At 43.7% G+C, this 23,442-nt stretch overlaps 1 protein-coding gene across 2 annotated transcripts in view; it reads left to right on the forward strand.

Annotated features, from left to right (window-relative positions):
- The window catches only part of TTC13 (tetratricopeptide repeat domain 13), a 78,806-nt gene that overhangs the window by 53,366 nt on the left and 1,998 nt on the right, over positions 1 to 23,442 (forward strand). For both annotated transcript variants that reach the window (XM_040429536.1, XM_040429537.1), the window contains exons 19-22: positions 10,502 to 10,637; positions 17,259 to 17,338; positions 22,666 to 22,744; positions 22,962 to 23,041. In XM_040429536.1, the coding sequence (XP_040285470.1) occupies positions 10,502 to 10,637; positions 17,259 to 17,338; positions 22,666 to 22,744; positions 22,962 to 23,041 (375 nt within the window). The remainder of the gene's footprint in view (positions 1 to 10,501; positions 10,638 to 17,258; positions 17,339 to 22,665; positions 22,745 to 22,961; positions 23,042 to 23,442) is intronic.

Consider the following 23,442-nt stretch of genomic DNA (forward strand, 5'->3'; position numbering starts at 1 on the left):
GGGTCAGCTGAGTATGTATGTGTTGCAGTGGGGACAGGAAAGTTAGCCACTGTCAGACTGCTCTGGCGGTGGCTTAGGATTTCTGTCTTAAGAACAAAGGATTAGGCCTGGTTCACACCTGAGCGGTTTTACAGCGCGTTCCTACGCGCTGTAAAACGCTCAACAGGCGAAAACCCATGTTTCCCTATGGGCAAGGTTCTCACCTGTGCGTTTTACAGCGCGTACGAACGCGCTGTAAAACACCCTACGCCCAAAGAAGTACAGGAGCTTCTTTAGGGCCTATTGTCGTGCGTAACACCTGTGTTTTTTTTATTGGACGCCTCTGTGTTCAATCGCAAGGACGCGTGAACGACGCGCATTTCCTATTTCATAAAACGCGCTGTGAAAAGTCCGACAAAAACGTGCGTATCAAATACGCTCAAGTGTGAACCAGGCCTTAGGCATGTTGAAATTCAACATGTGTGATCCTTTTTGTTTTGCTTGATGTAGGCCAACCAAATAGACCTGGTCAGAAGTCCCTGCCAAAATCGGCAGAATCCCCAGAGTCTAATGTGTATTGAGCTTTAGGCTGGTTTCAGGTGGCCTGGTTTTAGCTGCACGATGCAGGCTGCAGCCATGTTATACCCATCTGACACTTGCCTTAACCACCTCCGGACCGCCTAACGCAGGATTGCGTTCCGGAGGTGGCAGCGCTGCGCAGAGTCACGCATATACGCGTCATCTCGCGAGACGCGAGATTTCGCTCAAAGCCGGCCCGCGCATGCGCATCGCGGGCCGGCAAAATTAAAAGAAGTATTTCGTCACCAGCCTGCCAGCAACGATCATTGGCTGGCAGGCTGGCGATTTTCAAAAAATCCAATCCAAAGTCATATAACAGATCATATTAGTAAATATGATCTGTTATATGGCTTGTCTGCTCCTGTGCTGGTCCTTTTCGTCGGTTGGATCCAGCACAGGAGCAGACTGAACTGTGAGTAGCACCAACACTACACCTTAGCCCCAGATCACCCACCTGCACCCCAATTAACCCTTTGATCACCCCTTTGATCGCCCCTGTCAATCACTAGTGAAAGGAAAAAAAGTGATCAGTGTAAACTGTCACTTTTTTTTTTTCACTGGTATTGGCTGTTAGGTTTTAGGGATAGTTTAGGCCCCTTGGTTAGGTAGTTAGCGTCAGTTAGCGCCCACCCCACCGCACCGCAGTCACTTTTATTCGCTGTTTAGCGTATCGCTAATCAGCATTTGTACTTTTATAGTATCTGTAAGTGATCAAAACTGATCACGGTCAGATCTATAATAGTATTAGTGTCACTTTAGTTCACCCTCCACCCAAAACGCAGTGTTTGCCCGATCAGGCCTGATCGGTCGCCCACACGTGCGTTCACCCACGCCCGCCCCACCGCAGTGACAAAAAATATATATTTTTTGATCACTGCACATTCATTTTACACGCACTGCGGCGATAAAAAAATCAGTTTTGATATTTTTTATCAACCGCAGCAGCCTCCGGTACTTCGCTAGCCTCCCCTTTGTAAGACAGGTTTGCTTTTTTTCTTGGGTAGTCTCAGGGAATACCCCTAAATTTAGTAGTCCAAAATGTCAAACAGGGGGTATTCTTCTGAAGAGGCCTACAGGATTCTGACCCAGTCGGATGAGGAGTGGGAACCCTCATCTGACGAATCTAGCGGGTCAGAATATGAACCTGTGGAAAGCAGTGGCTCTCTGACCCAAAGTTCGGACGAGGAGGTGGAGGTCCCTGGCAGCACCAGGCGTACCCGGCCCCATGTCGCTAGACCACAGGTTACGCAGGATCCGCTTCAAGAGCAGCAGAGTGGGGCTGTCGCTGCCGGATCACGTGGTGAGGCATACACAAGCAGCGCAGCCCTTCCTGGACTACCAGCACTGCCGTACAACATGGTGAAGTAGCGAGCACCAGAAGGGCAGTTGAAGCTGGTACGGTGGCACGTGCAATAGTTACCCCGTCGCAGCCACCGCAAAGACAGGCCCGTAGAGCCCCTAGAGTCCCTGAGGTGCTGGCAAATCCTGATTGGCAGTCACCAACTTCAGCCGCACCAGTAGTTCCCCCTTTCACCGCCCAGTCTGGAGTTCGGGTTGAGACGGCTCAAATCGGTTCGGCCCTGGGATTTTTTGAGCTGTTCTTGACTGCGGAGCTCTTGGACTTAGTCGTGGCAGAGACCAACCAGTATGCCACACAATTTATAACCGCTAACCCGGGAAGCTATTATGCCCAGCCTTTCCGGTGGAAACCAGTCCAAGTTTCCGAACTTAAAATTTTTTTGGGCCTTCTCCTCAACATGGGCCTGACAAAAAAGCATGAATTGCGGTCATATTGGTCAACGCACCCAATTCATCACATGCCCATGTTCTCTGCTGCTATGTCCAGGACACGATTTGAGACCATCCTACGTTTTCTGCATTTTAGCGACAATACCACCTCCCGTCCCAGAGGCCACCCTGCTTTTGACCGGCTCCACAAAATTCGGCCCCTCATAGACCATTTCAACCTGAAATTTGCAGATTTGTATACCCCTGAGCAAAACATCTGCGTAGACGAGTCCCTAATACATTTTACCGGGCGCCTTGGCTTCAAACAATACATCCCAAGCAAGCGTGCCCGGTATGGGGTCAAATTGTATAAGCTCTGTGAAAGGGCCACAGGCTATACCCACAAATTTCGGATCTATGAGGGAAAAGATCAGACCCTGGAGCCGGTCGGTTGCCCTGACTACCTGGGGAGCAGTGGGAAGACAGTCTGGGACTTGGTGTCACCCTTATTCGGCAAGGGGTACCATCTTTATGTGGACAATTTCTACACAAGTGTGGCCCTCTTTAGGCATTTGTTTCTAGAACGGATTTGCGCCTGTGGCACCGCGCGAACTAGTCGCGTGGGCTTCCCCCAACGGCTTGTAACCACCCGTCTTGCAAGGGGGCAGAGGGCTGCCTTGTGTAACGAAGAACTGCTCGCGGTGAAATGGAGAGACAAGCGTGACGTTTACATGCTCTCCTCCATTCACGCAGACACGACAATCCAAATTGAGCGAGCAACCCGTGTCATTGAAAAGCCCCTCTGTGTCCACGACTATAATGCGCTCATGGGAGGGGTGGACTTCAATGACCAGATGTTGTCTCCGTATTTAGTTTCCCGCAGAACCAGACGCTGGTATAAGAAGGTGTCTGTATATTTAATTCAATTGGCGCTCTACAATAGTTTTGTTCTCTACAGTAAGGCTGGGAGAACAGGATCCTTCCTCAAATTCCAGGAAGAGATCATCGAGAACCTCCTTTACCCAGGAGGTTCCGTGGCCCCATCCACCAGTGTAGTTAGCCGTCTACACGAGCGACATTTCCCCAGTGTCGTTCCTGGTACCTCAACCCAACCGTCACCCCGAAAAAGATGTCGTGTCTGTAGCAGGAGTGGAATAAGGCGTGACACCCGCTATTTCTGTCCTGACTGTGCTGACCACCCTGCCCTATGCTATGGAGAGTGTTTCCGGAAGTACCACACACAGGTACACCTAGCATAGGGATCACATCTCACCAGGACAGGCACACAGGGCTATTAGGGCCCATTCACTCACAGCTGCTGCAAACCTCTCCTTTCACCTGGGATAAAGTGCATAACGTACTTCGCCACATCTTTGGGCGATTTGCGCTTTGCACATTGTCCCATGGGGAAGGAGAGGTTTGTTCTATAAAAGGTAAAAAAAACTAAACAAAAAAAAAAATACCGGTAAGTAAAAAAGTTAAATGTTCAGTTAAAAAAGTTTAAAAAAAGTTTCTATGTTCTGTTCAACAGTTAATAAAGTTATTGCTTTGCGGCCTGGTTTTTTCTTTTTTGTTTTGTTTTTTTTACCTTTCAGGTGGACCAACCGATCGACTAGCTGCAGCACTGATGTGCATTCGGACAGAAGCATTGCGCTGCTGTCAGATTACACGCAAGTCGGTGTATGCGGCGCTGCAAGACGAGATTTCTCCTCTGCAGTAAAAGATACGTTTGCCGAGGCATATGAGCTGAGGAGGTGGCGGTGTTCATATACTTTGGCAAACACTTTGTATATATAAAAAAAAAAATCCCGGCAATGATTTATTCATCCACATCGATTGATGTGAATGGAGAAATCTGGTTTGCCAGGGCATACGAGCTGAAGTGGGTATGGATGTTGGGCGGAGCTCCTATGTCCTGGCAGACGCCTTTCCCCTCCTTTTTCTTTTTTTGGCAGAGATTTTTTCATCCACATTGATCGATGCGAATGAAGAAATCTGTGCCGTTCATTTTTTTCTTTCAGCCCAGAGGCTGAACGGAAAAAAAAAATCTCATTACCCGTATGCTCAATATAAGGAGAATAGCAGAAACTCCTAATGCTGGGCATACATGTAATGATTGCGGAGACCCTCAAATGCCAGGGCAGTACAAACACCCCACAAATAACACCATTTTGGAAAGAAGACACCCCAAGGTATTCGCTGAGGGGCATATTGAGTCCATGAAAGATTGAAATTTTTGTCCCAAGTTAGCGGAAAGGGAGACTTTGTGAGAACAAAATCAAAAAAATCTATTTCCGCTAACTTGTGCCAAAATTTTTTTTTTCAATGAACTCGCCATGCCCCTCATTGAATACCTTGGGGTGTCTTCTTTCCAAAATGGGGTCACATGTGGGGTATTTATACTGCCCTGGCATTTTAGGGGCCCCAAAGCGTGAGAAGAAGTCTGGTATCCAAATGTCTAAAAATGCCCTCCTAAAAGGAATTTGGGCACCTTTGCCCACCTAGGCTGCAAAAAAGTGTCACACATGTGGTATCTCCGTATTCAGCAGAAGTTGGGGAATATGTTTTGGGGTGTCATTTTACATATACCCATGCTGGGTGAGATAAATATCTTGGTCAAATGCCAACTTTGTATAAAAAAAATGGGAAAAGTTGTCTTTTGCCAAGATATTTCTCTCACCCAGCATGGGTATATGTAAAATGACACCCCAAAACACATTCCCCACCTTCTCCTGAGTACGGAGATACCAGATGTGTGACACTTTTTTGCAGCCTAGGTGGGCAAAGGGGCCCACATTCCAAAGAGCACCTTTCGGATTTCACAGGTCATTTACCTACTTACCAGACATTAGGGCCCCTGGAAAATGCCAGGGCAGTATAACTACCCCACAAGTGACCCCATTTTGGAAAGAAGACACCCCAAGGTATTCCGTGAGGGGCATGGCAAGTTCCTAGAATTTTTTATTTTTTGTCACAAGTTAGTGGAAAATGATGATTTTTTTTTTTTTTTTTTTTTTCATACAAAGTCTCATATTCCACTAACTTGTGACAAAAAATAAAAATTTCCATGAACTCACTATGCCCATCAGCGAATACCTTGGGGTCTCTTCTTTCCAAAATGGGGTCACTTGTGGGGTAGTTATACTGCCCTGGCATTCTAGGGGCCCAAATGTGTGGTAAGGAGTTTGAAATCAAATTCTGAAAAAAATGACCTGTCAAATCCGAAAGGTGCTCTTTGGAATATGGGCCCCTTTGCCCACCTAGGCTGCAAAAAAGTGTCACACATCTGGTATCTCCGTACTCAGGAGAATGTGGGGAATGTGTTTTGGGTTGTCATTTTACATATACCCATGCTGGGTGAGAGAAATATCTTGGCAAAAGACAACTTTTCCCATTTTTTTATACAAAGTTGGCATTTGACCAAGATATTTATCTCACCCAGCATGGGTATATGTAAAAAGACACCCCAAAACACATTCCTCAACTTCTCCTGAGTACGGGGATACCAGATGTGTGACACTTTTTTGCAGCCTAGGTGGGCAAAGGGGCCCACATTCCAAAGAGCACCTTTTGGATTTCATAGGTCATTTTTTACTGAATTTGATTTCAAACTCCTTACCACACATTTGGGCCCCTAGAATGCCAGGGCAGTATAACTACCCCACAAGTAACCCCATTTTGGAAAGAAGAGACCCCAAGGTATTCGCTGATGGGCATAGTGAGTTCATGGAAGTTTTTATTTTTTGTCACAAGTTAGTGGAATATGAGACTTTGTATGAAAAAAAAAAAAAAAAAAAAAATCATCATTTTCCACTAACTTGTGACAAAAAATAAAAAATTCTAGGAACTCGCCATGCCCCTCACGGAATACCTTGGGGTGTCTTCTTTCCAAAATGGGGTCACTTGTGGGGTAGTTATACTGCCCTGGCATTCTAGGGGCCCAAATGTGTGGTAAGGAGTTTGAAATCAAATTCTGAAAAAAATGACCTGTCAAATCCGAAAGGTGCTTTTTGGAATATGGGCCCCTTTGCCCACCTAGGCTGCAAAAAAGTGTCACACATCTGGTATCTCCGTACTCAGGAGAAGGTGGGGAATGTGTTTTGGGGTGTCATTTTATATATACCCATGCTGGGTGAGATAAATATCTTGGTCAAATGCCAACTTTGTATAAAAAAATGGGAAAAGTTGTCTTTTGCCAAGATATTTCTCTCACCCAGCATGGGTATATATAAAATGACACCCCAAAACACATTCCCCACCTTCTCCTGAGTACGGAGATACCAGATGTGTGACACTTTTTTGCAGCCTAGGTGGGCAAAGGGGCCCATATTCCAAAGAGCACCTTTCGGATTTGACAGGTCATTTTTTTCAGAATTTGATTTCAAACTCCTTACCACACATTTGGGCCCCTAGAATGCCAGGGCAGTATAACTACCCCACAAGTGACCCCATTTTGGAAAGAAGAGACCCCAAGGTATTTCGTGATGGGCATAGTGAGTTCATAGAAGTTTTTATTTTTTGTCACAAGTTAGTGGAATATGAGACTTTGTAAGAAAAAAAAAAAAAAAAAATCATCATTTTCCGCTAACTTGTGACAAAAAATAAAAAGTTCTATGAACTCACTATGCCCATCAGCGAATACCTTAGGGTGTGTACTTTCCGAAATGGGGTCATTTGTGGGGTGTTTGTACTGTCTGGCCATTGTAGAACCTCAGGAAACATGACAGGTGCTCAGAAAGTCAGAGCTGCTTCAAAAAGCGGAAATTCACATTTTTGTACCATAGTTTGTAAACGCTATAACTTTTACCCAAACCATTTTTTTTTTACCCAAACATTTTTTTTTTTTCAAAGACATGTAGAACTATAAATTTAGAGCAAAATTTCTATATGGATCTCGTTTTTTTTGCAAAATTTTACAACTGAAAGTGAAAAATGTCATTTTTTTGCAAAAAAATCATTAAATTTCGATTAATAACAAAAAATGTCAGCAGCAATGAAATACCACCAAATGAAAGCTCTATTAGTGAGAAGAAAAGGAGGTAAAATTCATTTGGGTGGTAAGTTGCATGACCGAGCAATAAACGGTGAAAGTAGTGTAGGTCAGAAGTGTAAAAAGTGGCCTGGTCTTTCAGGGTGTTTAAGCACTGGGGGCTGAAGTGGTTAAAGGGGTTCTGCACTTTCATTTGTTGTGGAAATTTTATCTGTTGTAGAAAATATTAATAGTTGTAATCCGCTCGCATCAAAGTTTGTGTAAGGAAAAAGGTGAAACTCTCTTACCTCAGCCCCAGTCAGAGACAAACCCAGGTGTTACCATCTTGATTGAAAATTCTGAGCAACTCCTCCTTCTCCATGCCCAGCCTGTACTTTTATTTACTAACAAAAGGTGTAAAAGGGGCTGGCCCAAGACAAGGATACAGGAAGTGATAACATGCAGGAAGTGATGTCAAAGGACAGGGCGGGGCAACCAATGTGGCTGGGCAGACAATGCACACGCCCCATCCCTGTATAAGGAAGGATGAGTCATGTCCATTGTCTGATCAGCCAGGTGGCCGCCCACCCCCCATCACTGTCAGCATGGACCTCATTCAATACTGCTCAAAGGTGATCAGTATCTAATAAAGATAATTTTACTGGTTCCTATAGGTTTGAAATTATCTGCGAGACATTGCTACAGCTATTGTCAGTATACGGTACTAGTATACCGACAAGGCAGATATGCATGTCTTAAAAGCAGATATGTCTCCAAGCCCATGAGAAGGTTTTCATACTGACGGTTTTACCACTGGTCCCGATTCAGCCAAAGTACCCTCTGCTAGAGAGCTCTTTGGCTAAATCAGACACAGGGAGACAGATGACAATCTATAAAAACACACCCACATCCTAAAGTAAAATGTCCGCATAATAAAATTTCCACAACACATTTAACTGATGATCTATCCTCTTGATAGATCATCAGCTTCTGATCGGCGGGGGTCTGACACCCGGGACCCCCGCCGATCAGCTGTTTGAGAAGGCTCCGTGCAAGTGCAGCCTTCCCTTCACTGTTTACCTGCTCACCATCGACAACGCCGCAGTGAGCAGGTGTAATTACACCTATGCCGTCCCATTCATTTCTATGGGTGGGCTCGTTCTTGTACAGTTGAATAGGAAGAAGCTGTCCTATAGAGGTGAATGGGACGGCTTGTAATTACACCTGCTGACCACTGCGATGACTAAGGCGAACAGGTAAACAATGAAGGGAAGGCTGCACTTTGGTACAAAGCTCCAAATTCCCTATACGCAGCCACTGTTAGAGGGAAGCCTATTGTATACTGTGAGTGCAGTGTAGAACAGTATGTGGTAAGTTTCAATGCGCCTTTATAGTGGCAGCTGTAGGTAGCCAACATCTGTGTTTATACAGGGCATTTGGCGCTCCAATCGCTATAGGTGTCAACTTATTTCAAGTAGATTAATTCATAATAGGCCACTATTGTATCAGTAAATCTTCTCAAAGCAAGGTCCAGAAAGGCATGGTCGGGGGAGTTTGGAGTAGAAGAACTTAACTGGCTGCACAGAGCCCTGACCTCACCCCCTTTGGGATGAACTAGACCGGAAATTGCGAGCCAGGCCCTCTCGTCTAACATCGGTGTCTGACCTCACAAATGCTATTCTGGATGAATGAACAAAGAGACAACCCCAAAATCTTGTAGAAAGCCTTCCCAGATGAGTGGAAGCTGTTTTAGCTGCAACGGGGGGGACCAGCTCCCTATTAGTGCCTATGGATTTAGAATGGGGTGTCATACAATCTCCTGTAGATACATACAATATGTAGGTGTCCGAATATTTTTGTCCATATAGTGTCTGTGTTTAACTCTTTCCCTTTAGACTGTTTTAGAATGCAATAGTGACCTGTTATGTATGTTTATCGAAATATTGCCCTGACTTTTTCACTGTGTGCGTTCTGCGGCCGTATTTTTACACTACATTTGTCCTAATAAAGTCTTTGGAGAACGTTTACTATGCTATATACATTTTTTTTTTTGTGGTATTAAGAAGTCACAGATTTTGTGGCACATTTTTTGCAACAAAATTAGTAACTTTTCCACCTTCATGCCGCTTTTCAAAAGTGTCGATTAAAAGGGTGTGTGGTAAGGGTGGCGAGGGGTCAGTGTAGCAGGTCTGGCACATTCTTCCTTAGGCCTCTTACACACGGCTGTTGTGCGGCTGTTCCGTGCATTGGGGACCACAATTTGCGGTTCCAATGCACCTGCCACATCCGTGCAGCAGCCGCGACGGATCCAGACCCGTTCAACTTGAATGGGTCTGTGATCCGTCCGCACCGTAAAAAAAAATAGAACAAGCTTTTTTGCGGTGCGACGGCACGGACAGAAACACTCCGTAGTGCTTCCGCGGGATTCTGTGCCTCCTTTCCGCACAGCAGCTCCGGATTGTGGACCCATTCAAGTGAATGAGTCCGCATTCGTGATGCGGGGAGCACGCGGCCGGTGCCCGCATATTGCGGACCCGCTCTTTGCATGAGGCCTTATTCAGACAGAAATCTTTGGCCGTTGGGAGGCTGCCTTTGATTTTAGACTGTCGCACAGCCAGCGGGCGGATGCGCTAAATCTACTAGAGGCATGCATCTCTGCATACATTTGGCACATCCTCCAGCAGTGCAGGGGGAATCAAGGCCGGTGAAGAAAACGCTGGGCTTGATACATTTCCCACTTTTATATTTTATTTGGAGCACTGTCAGTTGTGTGTAGGTGATCCGACTATACATGAATACTAGCATCACCTCCCCGCCACCTACCACCAGCCTCCACCCGCAAACAGTAACGTGGACCGTGGCACTTGGTTTTGGTACAGTTGATGGAGTGGATGGAAACAGAACGCTATTGACCCTTCTAGCCTCATAGGACTATATCAATTTGTAGTTTATAGAACAGAATAGAAATACATTTTGGTAAGTATTTTTTTTCTTACAGGATAGAGGGACCTTTCCCTATTGTGATCTTAATTGCAGAAAAAGGAAATGTTACATCACAAAATGGATTTTAAAATCTGATATTGATGCACAACATTCCCCAGTCAAACAAATAAATGACCAGCACCATAAAACCATTTCACAAAGCCTGATAAACGTCCTGAGGTTTCATGTTAATCGTAAGCATTTTTTGATGGAGTTTTATCTTCCTTGATGTCCATTTGTGATGTTCTGAATGCTTTCTTTCAGAATTGGAAATATATTGTTTTCAGTGGAGACGCAGACAACAGAAGAAAGAACACAACTGTACCATGCCGAGATTGAGTCTCTTTATAAGGATCTTACCGCCAAAGGAAAGGTGTTGGTGCTTTCTACAGAACTAGGAGTGAGTGGAGTTTTGTTATATGTAATATAACCTATGCCGACACAAATATTAAAGAGTCGCTGTCCACTCTCCTGACAGGTCTATTTCAGTAGATACTTTAGTAATAGCAATTCTGGAGCAAAACTGTGCGTATGCGTGCAATGAGTGTTCATGGCCAAAGGTTTAAGAAATAGTCGCAGCTTAAGGGAATCTGTCATCAGAAAATACCCTAGTGTTTAAATCTAGATTTTATGTTAAACTTTTTCATATTTGTTGTGTTTTTATTTTCTGTGTCCGTATCTATCTTTTGAAGGGGTTTTCCAGGCTGCTGATATTGGTGATCTATCCTCAGGATAGGTCACTTATATTCGATTGCTGAGGGTCCTTCACCCTGCACCCCCACCATTGTATATACTGAGGGCACTGTGAGGGGACACAATATATACTGAGGGCACTGTGGAGGTGGGGATTAAAAACAAAAAAAGTCTTTGAAATTCATCAGTTTTTAATGGATTAAAAACGGATATACTGCTAGAAAATGGATGTACACACTGATGCAAAATGGTCGTGAAAAATGACAGTGTATCCATTTTAAAGGCCGTTATTTTTCACTGTTGTTGTGAATGTAGTCTTAAAGGGGTTATTCAACCCCTATAATGCCTCCCAAAATGCCCGGGCACCTCATACAGGTTATACTTACCCCGCTCCCCCTCACCCGCGTTGCTCCTGAGTACCATTGAAGTCTATGGTAAAAACACTATTGGGGTCATTTTTCAAACCAGCAACTAATCAGATTCCACCATTTTTGACAGCTCCTTTGGAAAATGAAAGGTGGAATCTGATTAGTTAATATGGGCAACTAAGACAGTTCTACTTTACACCAGTTTGATAAATGACCCCATATGTTTGTTTTGAGTCCTTTTGAGTTTTTTGCTATGGGAAGCCTAGGAAACTCTACAAGGCTTCTGGCTGCCATAGCAACCAATCAACTCCCTCAATCTCGTCACTGGGAGTCGTTTGGTCACCAGGAGCAGCCTGCTCCCAGTAAATGACCTCTCAGATGCCATTTTCACAATTGACCACAGTATCTAATTGGGGTTAAATGTCAATGATCATGGACACTGCCGTCAGGTGTCTGCTATGTTCATACAGCAACATCAACTTCATAAAGTATCCTCAACCAACAGGTCAAAGCATAAAGTTAGAGAAATAAAGGTTAACCCCTATGTGCAACGTTTCGGCTCTAGTCACGAGCCTTCCTCAAGCAAAGATACAACTCAAATAACAGTGATTATATAGGGAATACAGATCATGTGGTCACAAACCAATGGGTGTGTTCAACAAATCATAACAATACATAAAAATAGTTTGCAGTGAATACACATAATACCTTATAGTGTAGATAATTATGCTGGTCATCATTAATAAACAGTGATGTGTACTAAGCAAAAAGCATGTATGCAGATCGGGTACATAGACACGATCAAATAATGTGACAACATATGATATATTCATTATACATAAGTGTATGCAGGGGGAGGAGCAACGAGGTAATACCGCAGGACATACCCATCCAGCAAGGAGGCTCATTCAGCGCCGTGAAGTCGGCGTTGTGGATATCATTCTGCGCAGGCGTGGCAGCGCACCAATAGCGAGTACTCAGCAGACCAGGAGTGTCACACGTCATCACAGTGGGCCGACCTCCCTGCGTCACTGCAGACATCCTCCCGGAAGGGCACAGTGTATAATCCTATGCGCATGCTCGGTGGTGAATCGAGCTGGACGCGCCATCTTTGTTACTGGAGAGCTGCCCTTAAGGGGCCACTATGCAAATCGCACCCAACCAAAACGGGCATAGGGGGTTAGAAAAGGGCAAAAGGAAACCCATTTAACAGGGTGCCTATATGCCCCACCATGGCAGAAAATCCACCGCAGTCACGGGGACCGCAGTACCTGCAGGGATAACGCCAGGGATATCAACCTCCCATCCTGCCCGAGAGGGATCTCCTCTAGCTGGCCAACAGATGCTGCAAAAGCGTATAAAGTTCAGCTCCCAATAACAAACGAAAAAAAATGTATAAGACAAAAAAAAGGATTTAATAGAATGTCAATGAAAATACATGTGTGTCATTTCACGGTGCCTGCCATGCCTGTCAACAACAGAACTAAACCAAATGTAATTGTAAATACAATAGAATGAACCCCTTCCGTGGTATGCTGCGAATACTCCAGCCGTATGTTCCATACCCCAAAGTGCAGGATATAAGTGATCTAAAGAAAGAAAAAGAGAAAAACATTAGGATAGGAATAATGTGAGTTGTATAACTCTGAGTATGTACACAATAAGACGAGACAGTATCCAGAAATGCAAAGGGGGCAAACCAACCCTCACAAAACATCCCCAAAATTGTAATCAGCGTTCAAGCCGTTAGGCTTCAAGCTGTCCAGCTTGTGGATCCAGCTCAACTCTCTGCGTTTAAGTATCCTGGATCTATCCCCACCTCGACGAGGCTGGGGTATATGATCCAGGATCCAGCACCTCAAATCACTTTCTTTGTGTGTGGCCTCAGTAAAATGTTTTGCTACTGGCAAATCCAGCCGTTTTTTACGTATACTGAGGCGGTGATTATTGAGGCGGGTCTTCAATTCAGTTGTTGTCTCACCCACATAAAGCAAATTACATGGGCAAGACAACACATAGATGACATGGTTAGAATCACAAGTCAGATGGAATAAAATGCTGTAGGACACACCAGTATTGGGGTGTACAAAATACCTTCCCTTACGGATATATCTGCAGTTAACGCAGTTTAGGCAGGGAAAACAACCTAAGCCAGACTGAGTCAATTTGGTTTGCTTCAAGGATCCCCTGGAGCCAATATCTGCCTTGACCAACTGGTCACGCAGGTTCCGGGATCGGCGATATGATGACAATGGTGGGCATGAGAACTCAGGGATATCCTTGAAGCATGTACCCAACAGACCCCAATGCTTGTTAAGTATCCTATTTATTGAGGGACTGAGTTCAGTGTATACTGAAACAAACGGAATCCTGGCCTTTTTCTGGACAGTGCCCCGTTTCGTCAGTAACTCAGTCCTATCAAGCGTGCGCACTCTGTCCATGTGTTCGTTCAGTAGTGGTTTAGGATAACCCCTATCTTGGAACTTGACAGCCATGGAATTCAGAGTCGCATCAAGTTTGTTCTCATCCGACACAACACGTTTGACGCAGAGAAATTGGGAGAAGGGCAGCGACCGGATCATTCTCCGAGGGTGTGAGCTGTTGTAACACAAAAACGTGTTGGTATCAGTAGGTTTTGTGTACAACTCAGTTTGCAACACACCCTCGTTGAACACTACTCGTGTATCCAAGAACTGGATCTCAGTTCGAGAATGGATGAGGGTGAACTGTAGATCAGGATCATGGCTATTGAGAAAGCCATGAAAGTCGGCCAAGTCAATTGTACATGACAGGGGCCTCAGGGCGGTGGAGAAAATGCTGAGGACATCAGCCTACACTCCTCATGCCTCTGAATTCATCATGATTTACTGAAAATTGTGTTACAGTACAATTACTTTCTTTTCAGGGACGTATTCTATTTGCAAGAACGTGGTGTGGCCATGGGGTCCCACGTGGCCCCCACGTACGCTAATATTTTTATGCGGTGCTATGAGGAAGATGTCGTCTATCTGTCCCACCACTTCAGCCATGTGCTGAGGTGGTGGCGATATATCGACGACATCTTCCTCATATGGACAGGCTCTGAGACTGACTTGGCCGACTTTCATGGCTTTCTCAATAGCCATGATCCTGATCTACAGTTCACCCTCATCCATTCTCGAACTGAGATCCAGTTCTTGGATACACGAGTAGTGTTCAACGAGGGTGTGTTGCAAACTGAGTTGTACACAAAACCTACTGATACCAACACGTTTTTGTGTTACAACAGCTCACACCCTCGGAGAATGATCCGGTCGCTGCCCTTCTCCCAATTTCTCTGCGTCAAACGTGTTGTGTCGGATGAGAACAAACTTGATGCGACTCTGAATTCCATGGCTGTCAAGTTCCAAGATAGGGGTTATCCTAAACCACTACTGAACGAACACATGGACAGAGTGCGCACGCTTGATAGGACTGAGTTACTGACGAAACGGGGCACTGTCCAGAAAAAGGCCAGGATTCCGTTTGTTTCAGTATACACTGAACTCAGTCCCTCAATAAATAGGATACTTAACAAGCATTGGGGTCTGTTGGGTACATGCTTCAAGGATATCCCTGAGTTCTCATGCCCACCATTGTCATCATATCGCCGATCCCGGAACCTGCGTGACCAGTTGGTCAAGGCAGATATTGGCTACAGGGGATCCTTGAAGCAAACCAAATTGACTCAGTCTGGCTTAGGTTGTTTTCCCTGCCTAAACTGCGTTAACTGCAGATATATCCGTAAGGGAAGGTATTTTGTACACCCCAATACTGGTGTGTCCTACAGCATTTTTTTCCATCTGACTTGTGATTCTAACCATGTCATCTATGTGTTGTCTTGCCCATGTAATTTGCTTTATGTGGGTGAGACAACAACTGAATTGAAGACCCGCCTCAATAATCACCGCCTCAGTATACGTAAAAAACGGCTGGATTTGCCAGTAGCAAAACATTTTACTGAGGCCACACACAAAGAAAGTGATTTGAGGTGCTGGATCCTGGATCATATACCCCAGCCTCGTCGAGGTGGGGATAGATCCAGGATACTTAAACGCAGAGAGTTGAGCTGGATCCACAAGCTGGACAGCTTGAAGCCTAAGGGCTTGAACGCTGATTACAATTTTGGGGATGTTTTGTGAGGGTTGGTTTGCCCCCTTTGCATTTCTGGATACTGTCTCGTCTTATTGTGTACATACTCAGAGTTATACAACTCACATTATTCCTATCCTAATGTTTTTCTCTTTTTCTTTCTTTAGATCACTTATATCCTGCACTTTGGGGTATGGAACATACGGCTGGAGTATTCGCAGCATACCACGGAAGGGGTTCATTCTATTGTATTTACAATTACATTTGGTTTAGTTCTGTTGTTGACAGGCATGGCAGGCACCGTGAAATGACACACATGTATTTTCATTGACATTCTATTAAATCCTTTTTTTTGTCTTATACATTTTTTTTCGTTTGTTATTGGGAGCTGAACTTTATACGCTTTTGCAGCATCTGTTGGCCAGCTAGAGGAGATCCCTCTCGGGCAGGATGGGAGGTTGATATCCCTGGCGTTATCCCTGCAGGTACTGCGGTCCCCGTGACTGCGGTGGATTTTCTGCCATGGTGGGGCATATAGGCACCCTGTTAAATGGGTTTCCTTTTGCCCTTTTCTAACCCCCTATGCCCGTTTTGGTTTTGGTTGGGTGCGATTTGCATAGTGGCCCCTTAAGGGCAGCTCTCCAGTAACAAAGATGGCGCGTCCAGCTCGATTCACCACCGAGCATGCGCATAGGATTATACACTGTGCCCTTCCGGGAGGATGTCTGCAGTGACGCAGGGAGGTCGGCCCACTGTGATGACGTGTGACACTCCTGGTCTGCTGAGTACTCGCTATTGGTGCGCTGCCACGCCTGCGCAGAATGATATCCACAACGCCGACTTCACGGCGCTGAATGAGCCTCCTTGCTGGATGGGTATGTCCTGCGGTATTACCTCGTTGCTCCTCCCCCTGCATACACTTATGTATAATGAATATATCATATGTTGTCACATTATTTGATCGTGTCTATGTACCCGATCTGCATACATGCTTTTTGCTTAGTACACATCACTGTTTATTAATGATGACCAGCATAATTATCTACACTATAAGGTATTATGTGTATTCACTGCAAACTATTTTTATGTATTGTTATGATTTGTTGAACACACCCATTGGTTTGTGACCACATGATCTGTATTCCCTATATAATCACTGTTATTTGAGTTGTATCTTTGCTTGAGGAAGGCTCGTGACTAGAGCCGAAACGTTGCACCACCGGTGTGAATAAAGGGTTCACTGCTTTTATCCTTTGGAGTGCCGCTCATTTTTCTGAATATATATATATATATATATACGCAGCACATCGCACAAAGGTGTTAACCTCTATTTCTCCAACTTTGTTTTGACCTGTTGGTTGAGGATACTTTGCCCATTTGATGTTGCTGTATGAATGAGTTTATTACAGAACTTTAGAACATATCAGCTGTCATTTCATTGTGTATTCAACGCATGAAATCCCTATCCATTCAGAAATGAAGCAAGGCCATCTTTATATTATGTGAAAAATGCCTGGTTTGTCATAATGCACCGCAAATGTCACAGCGACTATTCAGCCCATCTGATGAGTTGGCTTAAAGGGGTTGTCTGGGTTCAGAGCGGAGCCCGGACATACCTCCATTTTCACCCAGGCAGCCCCCCTGACTTGAGCATCGGAGCAGTTCATGCTCCGCTGCTCTCCTTTGCCCTGCGCTAAATCGCGCAGCGCAAAGGCGTTTTTTGGAGATCCGGTGATGTACCGGGCTCTCCATGGGGCTGTCAGTACACAACAGTAATATATTGTCCATGAAGCTGTTAACCTTGGAAAGACATCACTGATGCTTGGAATGCTTCTCATTTTTGTTCCTAGGAGGCAGATGCTGTATGTGAACTGATTCTGTCATTGGTGTATTATTTCTACAATTTAATGCCGCTCTCCAGGGGATCCAGGTCAGTTTTATCAGTATCTGTCAAAATAAAATATTTGGAAATTGCAATAAACTGCTTATATTACTCTAATGTTCTCAGAAGCTGAAAAGCGACAGATGGAGAGGGCTTATAGTAAATTATGGAGAACTATGGAAGATTTGCCATTTGGGGGCACCTTTCTAATTATTTCATTGTACTAAAAATAATTTAAGATGAATTCATATTAATTTGATAAGAATTCAGCTGAACAGGTGAATGCAGTTCATTGTTCTTTGTTACAAATACAAACTATTTAAAGGGAATGGGTCATCAGAAAATGATCTAATGCATTTTTATAAAAAAAAGAATATACCAGTAATTGTGCAATTTTTACTCTGGCCAATAGGTCTAATAAGTCATGATTTCTTGTTCTGTTCAGGTAACTTTTCAGTAGCGGTTTTCATTGTCACCACAGGTAGAATTATAATAACATCTCTGTGTATATATAGTACAGAGTCCATCATTCACAATAGATAGTAATATACAAACAGCTGGACATGTGTGTATTAATGTCCACGGATTAATCCTTGCTGTATACTCAGCAGTCCAGAATATTGACACCAGAAAAGTCTGTGTATAAAAGGGCACTGGACAAGGTCTTTCAGTTTTCGTATTTTATAATAGCAAAAGTACATACTATATTTAACCCCTTCACAACTGCCATATGGCTATATACGTGCTATCTGCACATACCCTGTGCAGATAGTATGTATATAAACGTTATGGCAGCTCTTTAATCCAAGCATTGCAAAGCACTTGTATTAAAGCTTCTGCCGCTGTCAGGGACAGTGTACAGTCCAGTAATGCCGGCAAGGGACCAATCAGAGTGGTCCCTTGCTGGTGATTGCTCTGATTTCTTTAGTCTATGTAGACCAACCAATCTGATCTCGACAGTGTAAAAATGCCTGATTTTAGGCTCTGATCTGCAGATCAGAGCCTGAAATCAGGCATTAGCTGATATCTGCCCCTCATCTGTGCCCCCAAATATCTCCTGCCTCCCCCATCTGTGCCATCTGCACGATCTGTGCGCAGTGCCTTTAACTTTGCGAGCCGTGCCAGTTCCCGTTCCTCTCTCAACCATCAGGCTGCCGCGCTGTGAGGGCTTTCAGTAAGGGTACAGAGGGGAGGTAACCAGTTGAGGGGGTGTATCTGCACAGTCTGAAAATGGCAGCACTGATTGGATAGATTCAGACTGCCGGTACACCCCCCCAACTGGTTACCTCCCCTCCGTACCCTTACTGAAGGCTAATAGCAATTCATTCATAACTTCTAGTGCAAATAATAAAGGAACGGCACAACATGGAGCCATAAGAATAGATGCTCCAGAATTGTTAGTACGTGGGGGATCATGTAGCTATTAAAATAGGCAGGTCAGGAGAGGTGACAGGTCCTCTTTAAGTAAAAACTATCTAATGAGGTATCATTATCTGCCTTTAATGTGTAGAAATTCAAATTTAGAATATTTTTAATTTTCCCAAATTTTCTGTAAATTTTGGATTTTTTATAATATAAAGGTAAAAGTTATCAACTCAAATTTACCCCTAACGTCAAGTACGAGATGTCACGAGAAAACAGTCTCAGAATGGCTTGGATAAATAAAAGCATTCCAAAGTTATCACCATTTTGCAAAATTAAGCCTGGTCACGAAGGTGAAAAATGGCTTGGTCTTGAAAGGATTAAAAAGTTTGCTCCGATTTTTCAAAATCTAAAGCTTTTTATTTATACTTTTTTTATTTTTTTTGCTGCCATCATTATGTGCTTTTCTAATACCTATGGGGTTCAGCAGCTGGCGTTATGCGAGTGTGCAGGTTACAGTATTGACTGGGTCCCAATTCTCAATCAAGAAATAACTTAAAGGGGTTATCCGAGCCTGCAAATGCCCCCCATATGCCCGAGCCCCTCACACTGATGCTACTTACCTGGCTCCCCGCTCCCCACGTCGCTTCTTCCCGTGCGCGGATGAAAACATCTGGTGGTGGAGGGCGGGCGGAAGGGGAACGGGTCAGCCAATGGCAGGTGGCGACAGGGACGAGCTTCCTGAGCATCACGGTTGACTTTAGGGAGGCTCGTCCCAGTCACCACCTGCCATTGGCTGGCCCCCTACCCCCATCGGATGATTTCATACGCGCACGGAGAGAAGCAGCGGCACCCGTGCTGGAACCAGGAGCGACGCGGGGAGCCAGGTAAGTCGAATTAGTTTGAGGAATCTGTGAGTGTTAGGCTAAATTAATACCAGGTTTTTTTCATACTGTCGAAATGTCATGTTGTATGTTTTGTTTTTTCTTTCTTTTTTTCATTTTTTATATATATTTTTTTTTACATAAAGAAAAAGTCTAGCAGGATCATGCAACAGGATGTGAATCCTTTAGCATCCTGTTGCAATAGACATACATAGTGCAGAATAACATATCCATTTGGGATTCTGTTCAACAGGACAGAAAAATGAGGAGACCTCCATTGTTTGTCCTTTAAAAAATCTGATCCAGAGGGAAACTTGTCAAACAAAAACAGACACTTTTAAGAGCGTTTTCCTACCTGCGTTGGAGGCTCTGTTCATGGTCTCCATCGCAATTTTAGCTAAAAAAGAGCGGACATGAAAGTCCTGCACAGAATGGAAACTAAAAGAACCCCATTATAGTCAATGGGGTCTGTTTGGCTCTGTTCATGTCAGTTATGCATGGAATCCTATTTTCGTTGTTCTGCTCCTCCAACGAAGCAGAACGGAAATAACCAGCGCTAATATGAAAGTCCCCTTATTATGATGGAAGCCCCTTTAAAAACCTATGGATTTGTTTAAACAAAATAAATCAGACCGATGTCTGAAAAGAATAGCCAAACTTCATGTCAACTGGTCCTTATGCAAAGATCTGCAAGAGACCAAGACAGGAGGACCTGTTACACTAGCATTTCAGTCCTTGGGTCATTCAATCCTGCTTTTCTGATGTCTGAAATGTCAGATGTTCTTTTTTTTTTTTCCAGATAAGTAGTACATGTACATACAAGGAATATTGTAATATTTTCTATTACAGGAAACTGGTTTTTAACAGTCTGTGGTGGCATTTTCCCAGATTGCAGGTTCTCTGTAAATGTTAACAAACCACTATGTCCTCAAAATTGTGTATAGAGTAATAGACCAAGAGGAGAGGATGTACCTGATGTGTCTTTGGGACCCATGCTGGGAGGGGGAGGGGCAAGGGGTGTCTGATTAGCTCCGAGCATACAGTCCAGCTCTTAACTGACATAATGAAGAGTCCAGTAAATGTGGATTTATAGAATGTAGGGGAAGTAGAAATAAAAGCTTGGGAATCTTCAGGTCATTAAGCATTTCTGGTTGTACAATCTTTTATACATCCACATCGGCTGCCTTTTGATGGTTGGTGCACTTTAAGGACCAGTAAACTTATATGTACACTGGAATTGCTAGCAACGTTAAATACACATGTTAATTACACATCTCAAGACTTTTTTTCATTGGCTAATTGAACTGGTCCAAGCTTCTCTGATCCATTATCCATATTTACTTCTAAATGGTTAAAGGGACACTTTTTAATGGAAAAGATTACTACATATTAGCCTATATGTGAATATGCTATGTAATTTTTATATATATATATATATATATATATATATATATATATATATATATATATATATATATATATATATATATATATATATATATATAAATATAATATAATAATCGATCAGTGGTTTTCTGGGATAAATTTTTTGAAGTCACTTTATTCCACTTCCAGTCCGGGATCTTTAACTTCCTGTTTGTTAGCACAGCAAACAGTCTTGCTTGATTTCCAGAGTCATACTATCATTGCGACCAGAGTGCGCCCCCTGGAGTCACTTGGGGCTCATTAGCGATGATCTGGCAATGTAATACTGCCGCCGATTACCTGATGAACGAGCAAACACTCGTTCATGGGGTAATCCAGATGCTTTAAAATCCAGCATGCTTAAAAATCATTGTTTGCCGGCGGTAGATAGTGCTGTCTAATCCTGATCGACTGCCGGCAAACAATTAGTCAGTATGGGGACAAGCAATGGCATTAGCGATCGCTCCTCCCCATACTCTGGAGAAGATCGCTACATGTAATAGCAGCAGTCCCCACCGCTGACAAGCAGGCGATTGCCCAGAAGGAACGCTTCCCTCCTTACAATAGTCCGCCTGATCTTTTAATGTAATGCAGCCTTTAGAGTATCACATATTACACTGATAAGTGCAGTCCTCTTCTGTGGACATCTTTATCTAGGCCTATCAAGATAACAAAAGAGCTGAGATACTGTTATCCCAATTCTACACCTAGTTTTATTATGAGGATTACCCTTCAGATAACATCGTCCCTCATAGCAGCCATAAACTGACAATGGATTACCTATCTATATAAGGTTTTTCTCTGTGTGTTTTCTATGAATATTGAGTTAAAAAATACCCCTCTGTTATGGAAGTGTTCCTTTTAAAGAGTTAGCATGCAAATAAAAATTTACTTTTAAACCAATGTTCTACAAAATTAAACAAAATAACAAGACCTACCCTTAACTGTTCTCCTCCTGCTCCCATTCTGACATTGCCCTCAGCCAATTGTGGGATGAGGTGGCTCACCACTGTGGCTAGTGATTAGCTGATTGATCATTCCCTGTGTGTCAAGAGGGAGCAGGTAGCAGTGGGGAACATGGGTGGTGTTGGGAAAGGAGTAACTGGGGATTTGGTGAGTGACCTGGGATAAGAACAGTGTAACTGCCCTCAGTTAAAGAGGACCTGTCACCACTCCTGATCTGCCTCTTTTAATAGCTTCATGCATTCCCCACGTACTAACAATTCTGGAGCATCTATTCTTATGACTCTATGTTGTGCTGTTCCTTTATTATTTGCACTAGAAGTTATGAATGAATTGCTAGCAGTCTGTAGTAAGGGTACAGAGGGGTGGTAACCAGTTGGGGGGGGGGGGGGGTACCTGCACAGTCTGAAAATAGCAGCACTGATTGGATAGAGTCAGACTGTGCAGGGACACGCCCCCAACTTGTTACCACCCCTCTGTACCCTTACTGAAGGCTAATAGCAACTCATTCATAACTTCTAGTAGAAACAATACAGGAATGGGACAACATACAGACATAAGAATAGATGCTCCGGAATTGTTATTACATGGGGGTTGCATGAAGCTATTAAAACAGACCTGTCAGAAGAGGTGAAAGGTCCTCTTTAACTTCTGGATCTGAGACTAAAATCTCTCTCATTTAAATAGCAATGTCATCTAAAGCAACTTCCCAGTTTTTTTCTTTTTTTCTCTCCGTCTTAGTGTGGTTGCCTATTCTGTGATCATGGGGGCTTTGATGGCCAGTGGAAAAGAGGTTTCAGGGAAGATTCCTAAAGCAAAGGTATGTCTGCTTTCTCAGTTAGGCCAGACTGTCCGATTCCTGTGCACAAATGAAGTCCTGAATTTTAATACTTTGTGTGAGCACATACTTCTCCCTCCTTTTAGTAGGACAATGCTGTTTTTATGTTTTTAGAAGTTATTCTGTAGTCATGTGATTTAGCGTTTACCGTACATAGAAGCTGGCGCTTCTGAGCTAATCGCCATCATTTTGTTTTTAGCTGGTGGATTTTGAAGCTATGACTGCACTAGGATCAGAAGCATTCAGCAAAACTTCCAAAAGCTGGATGAATCTAAGAAGGTACATGAAAAACTTTTTAATTTTGTATAAACGGTATAAAAAAATAAGGCAAAAATACCACAGGAACAAAACAATTCTGTGCCACATAAAATGGATCTCGGGTCTCGGACCTTTTACATGTGATGTTATTAATGACGATAAACAGCGTATGCATCATTAGGAACAGAAGTTTGGTTTCAGTTTTCCTATTATAGGCACATGAATGTATCTGTCGTGCAGGCCGCAAATTGCGGATCTGTTCCATGTGCTGTGTTTTTTGTGGATGCGTTTACTTCCATGGGTCTGTGGTCCGCATTTTGCGGACATATTCTGTCTTTTTGCGGAACGGATATAGAATGCAGAAAGCACATGGATGATCCATGTGCTTTCAGCATCCATTCCACAAAGTGATAGAACATAAG

This window comes from Bufo bufo, chromosome 4 (assembly GCF_905171765.1).
Source record: "Bufo bufo chromosome 4, aBufBuf1.1, whole genome shotgun sequence".
NCBI classification, from domain to species: domain Eukaryota; kingdom Metazoa; phylum Chordata; class Amphibia; order Anura; family Bufonidae; genus Bufo; species Bufo bufo.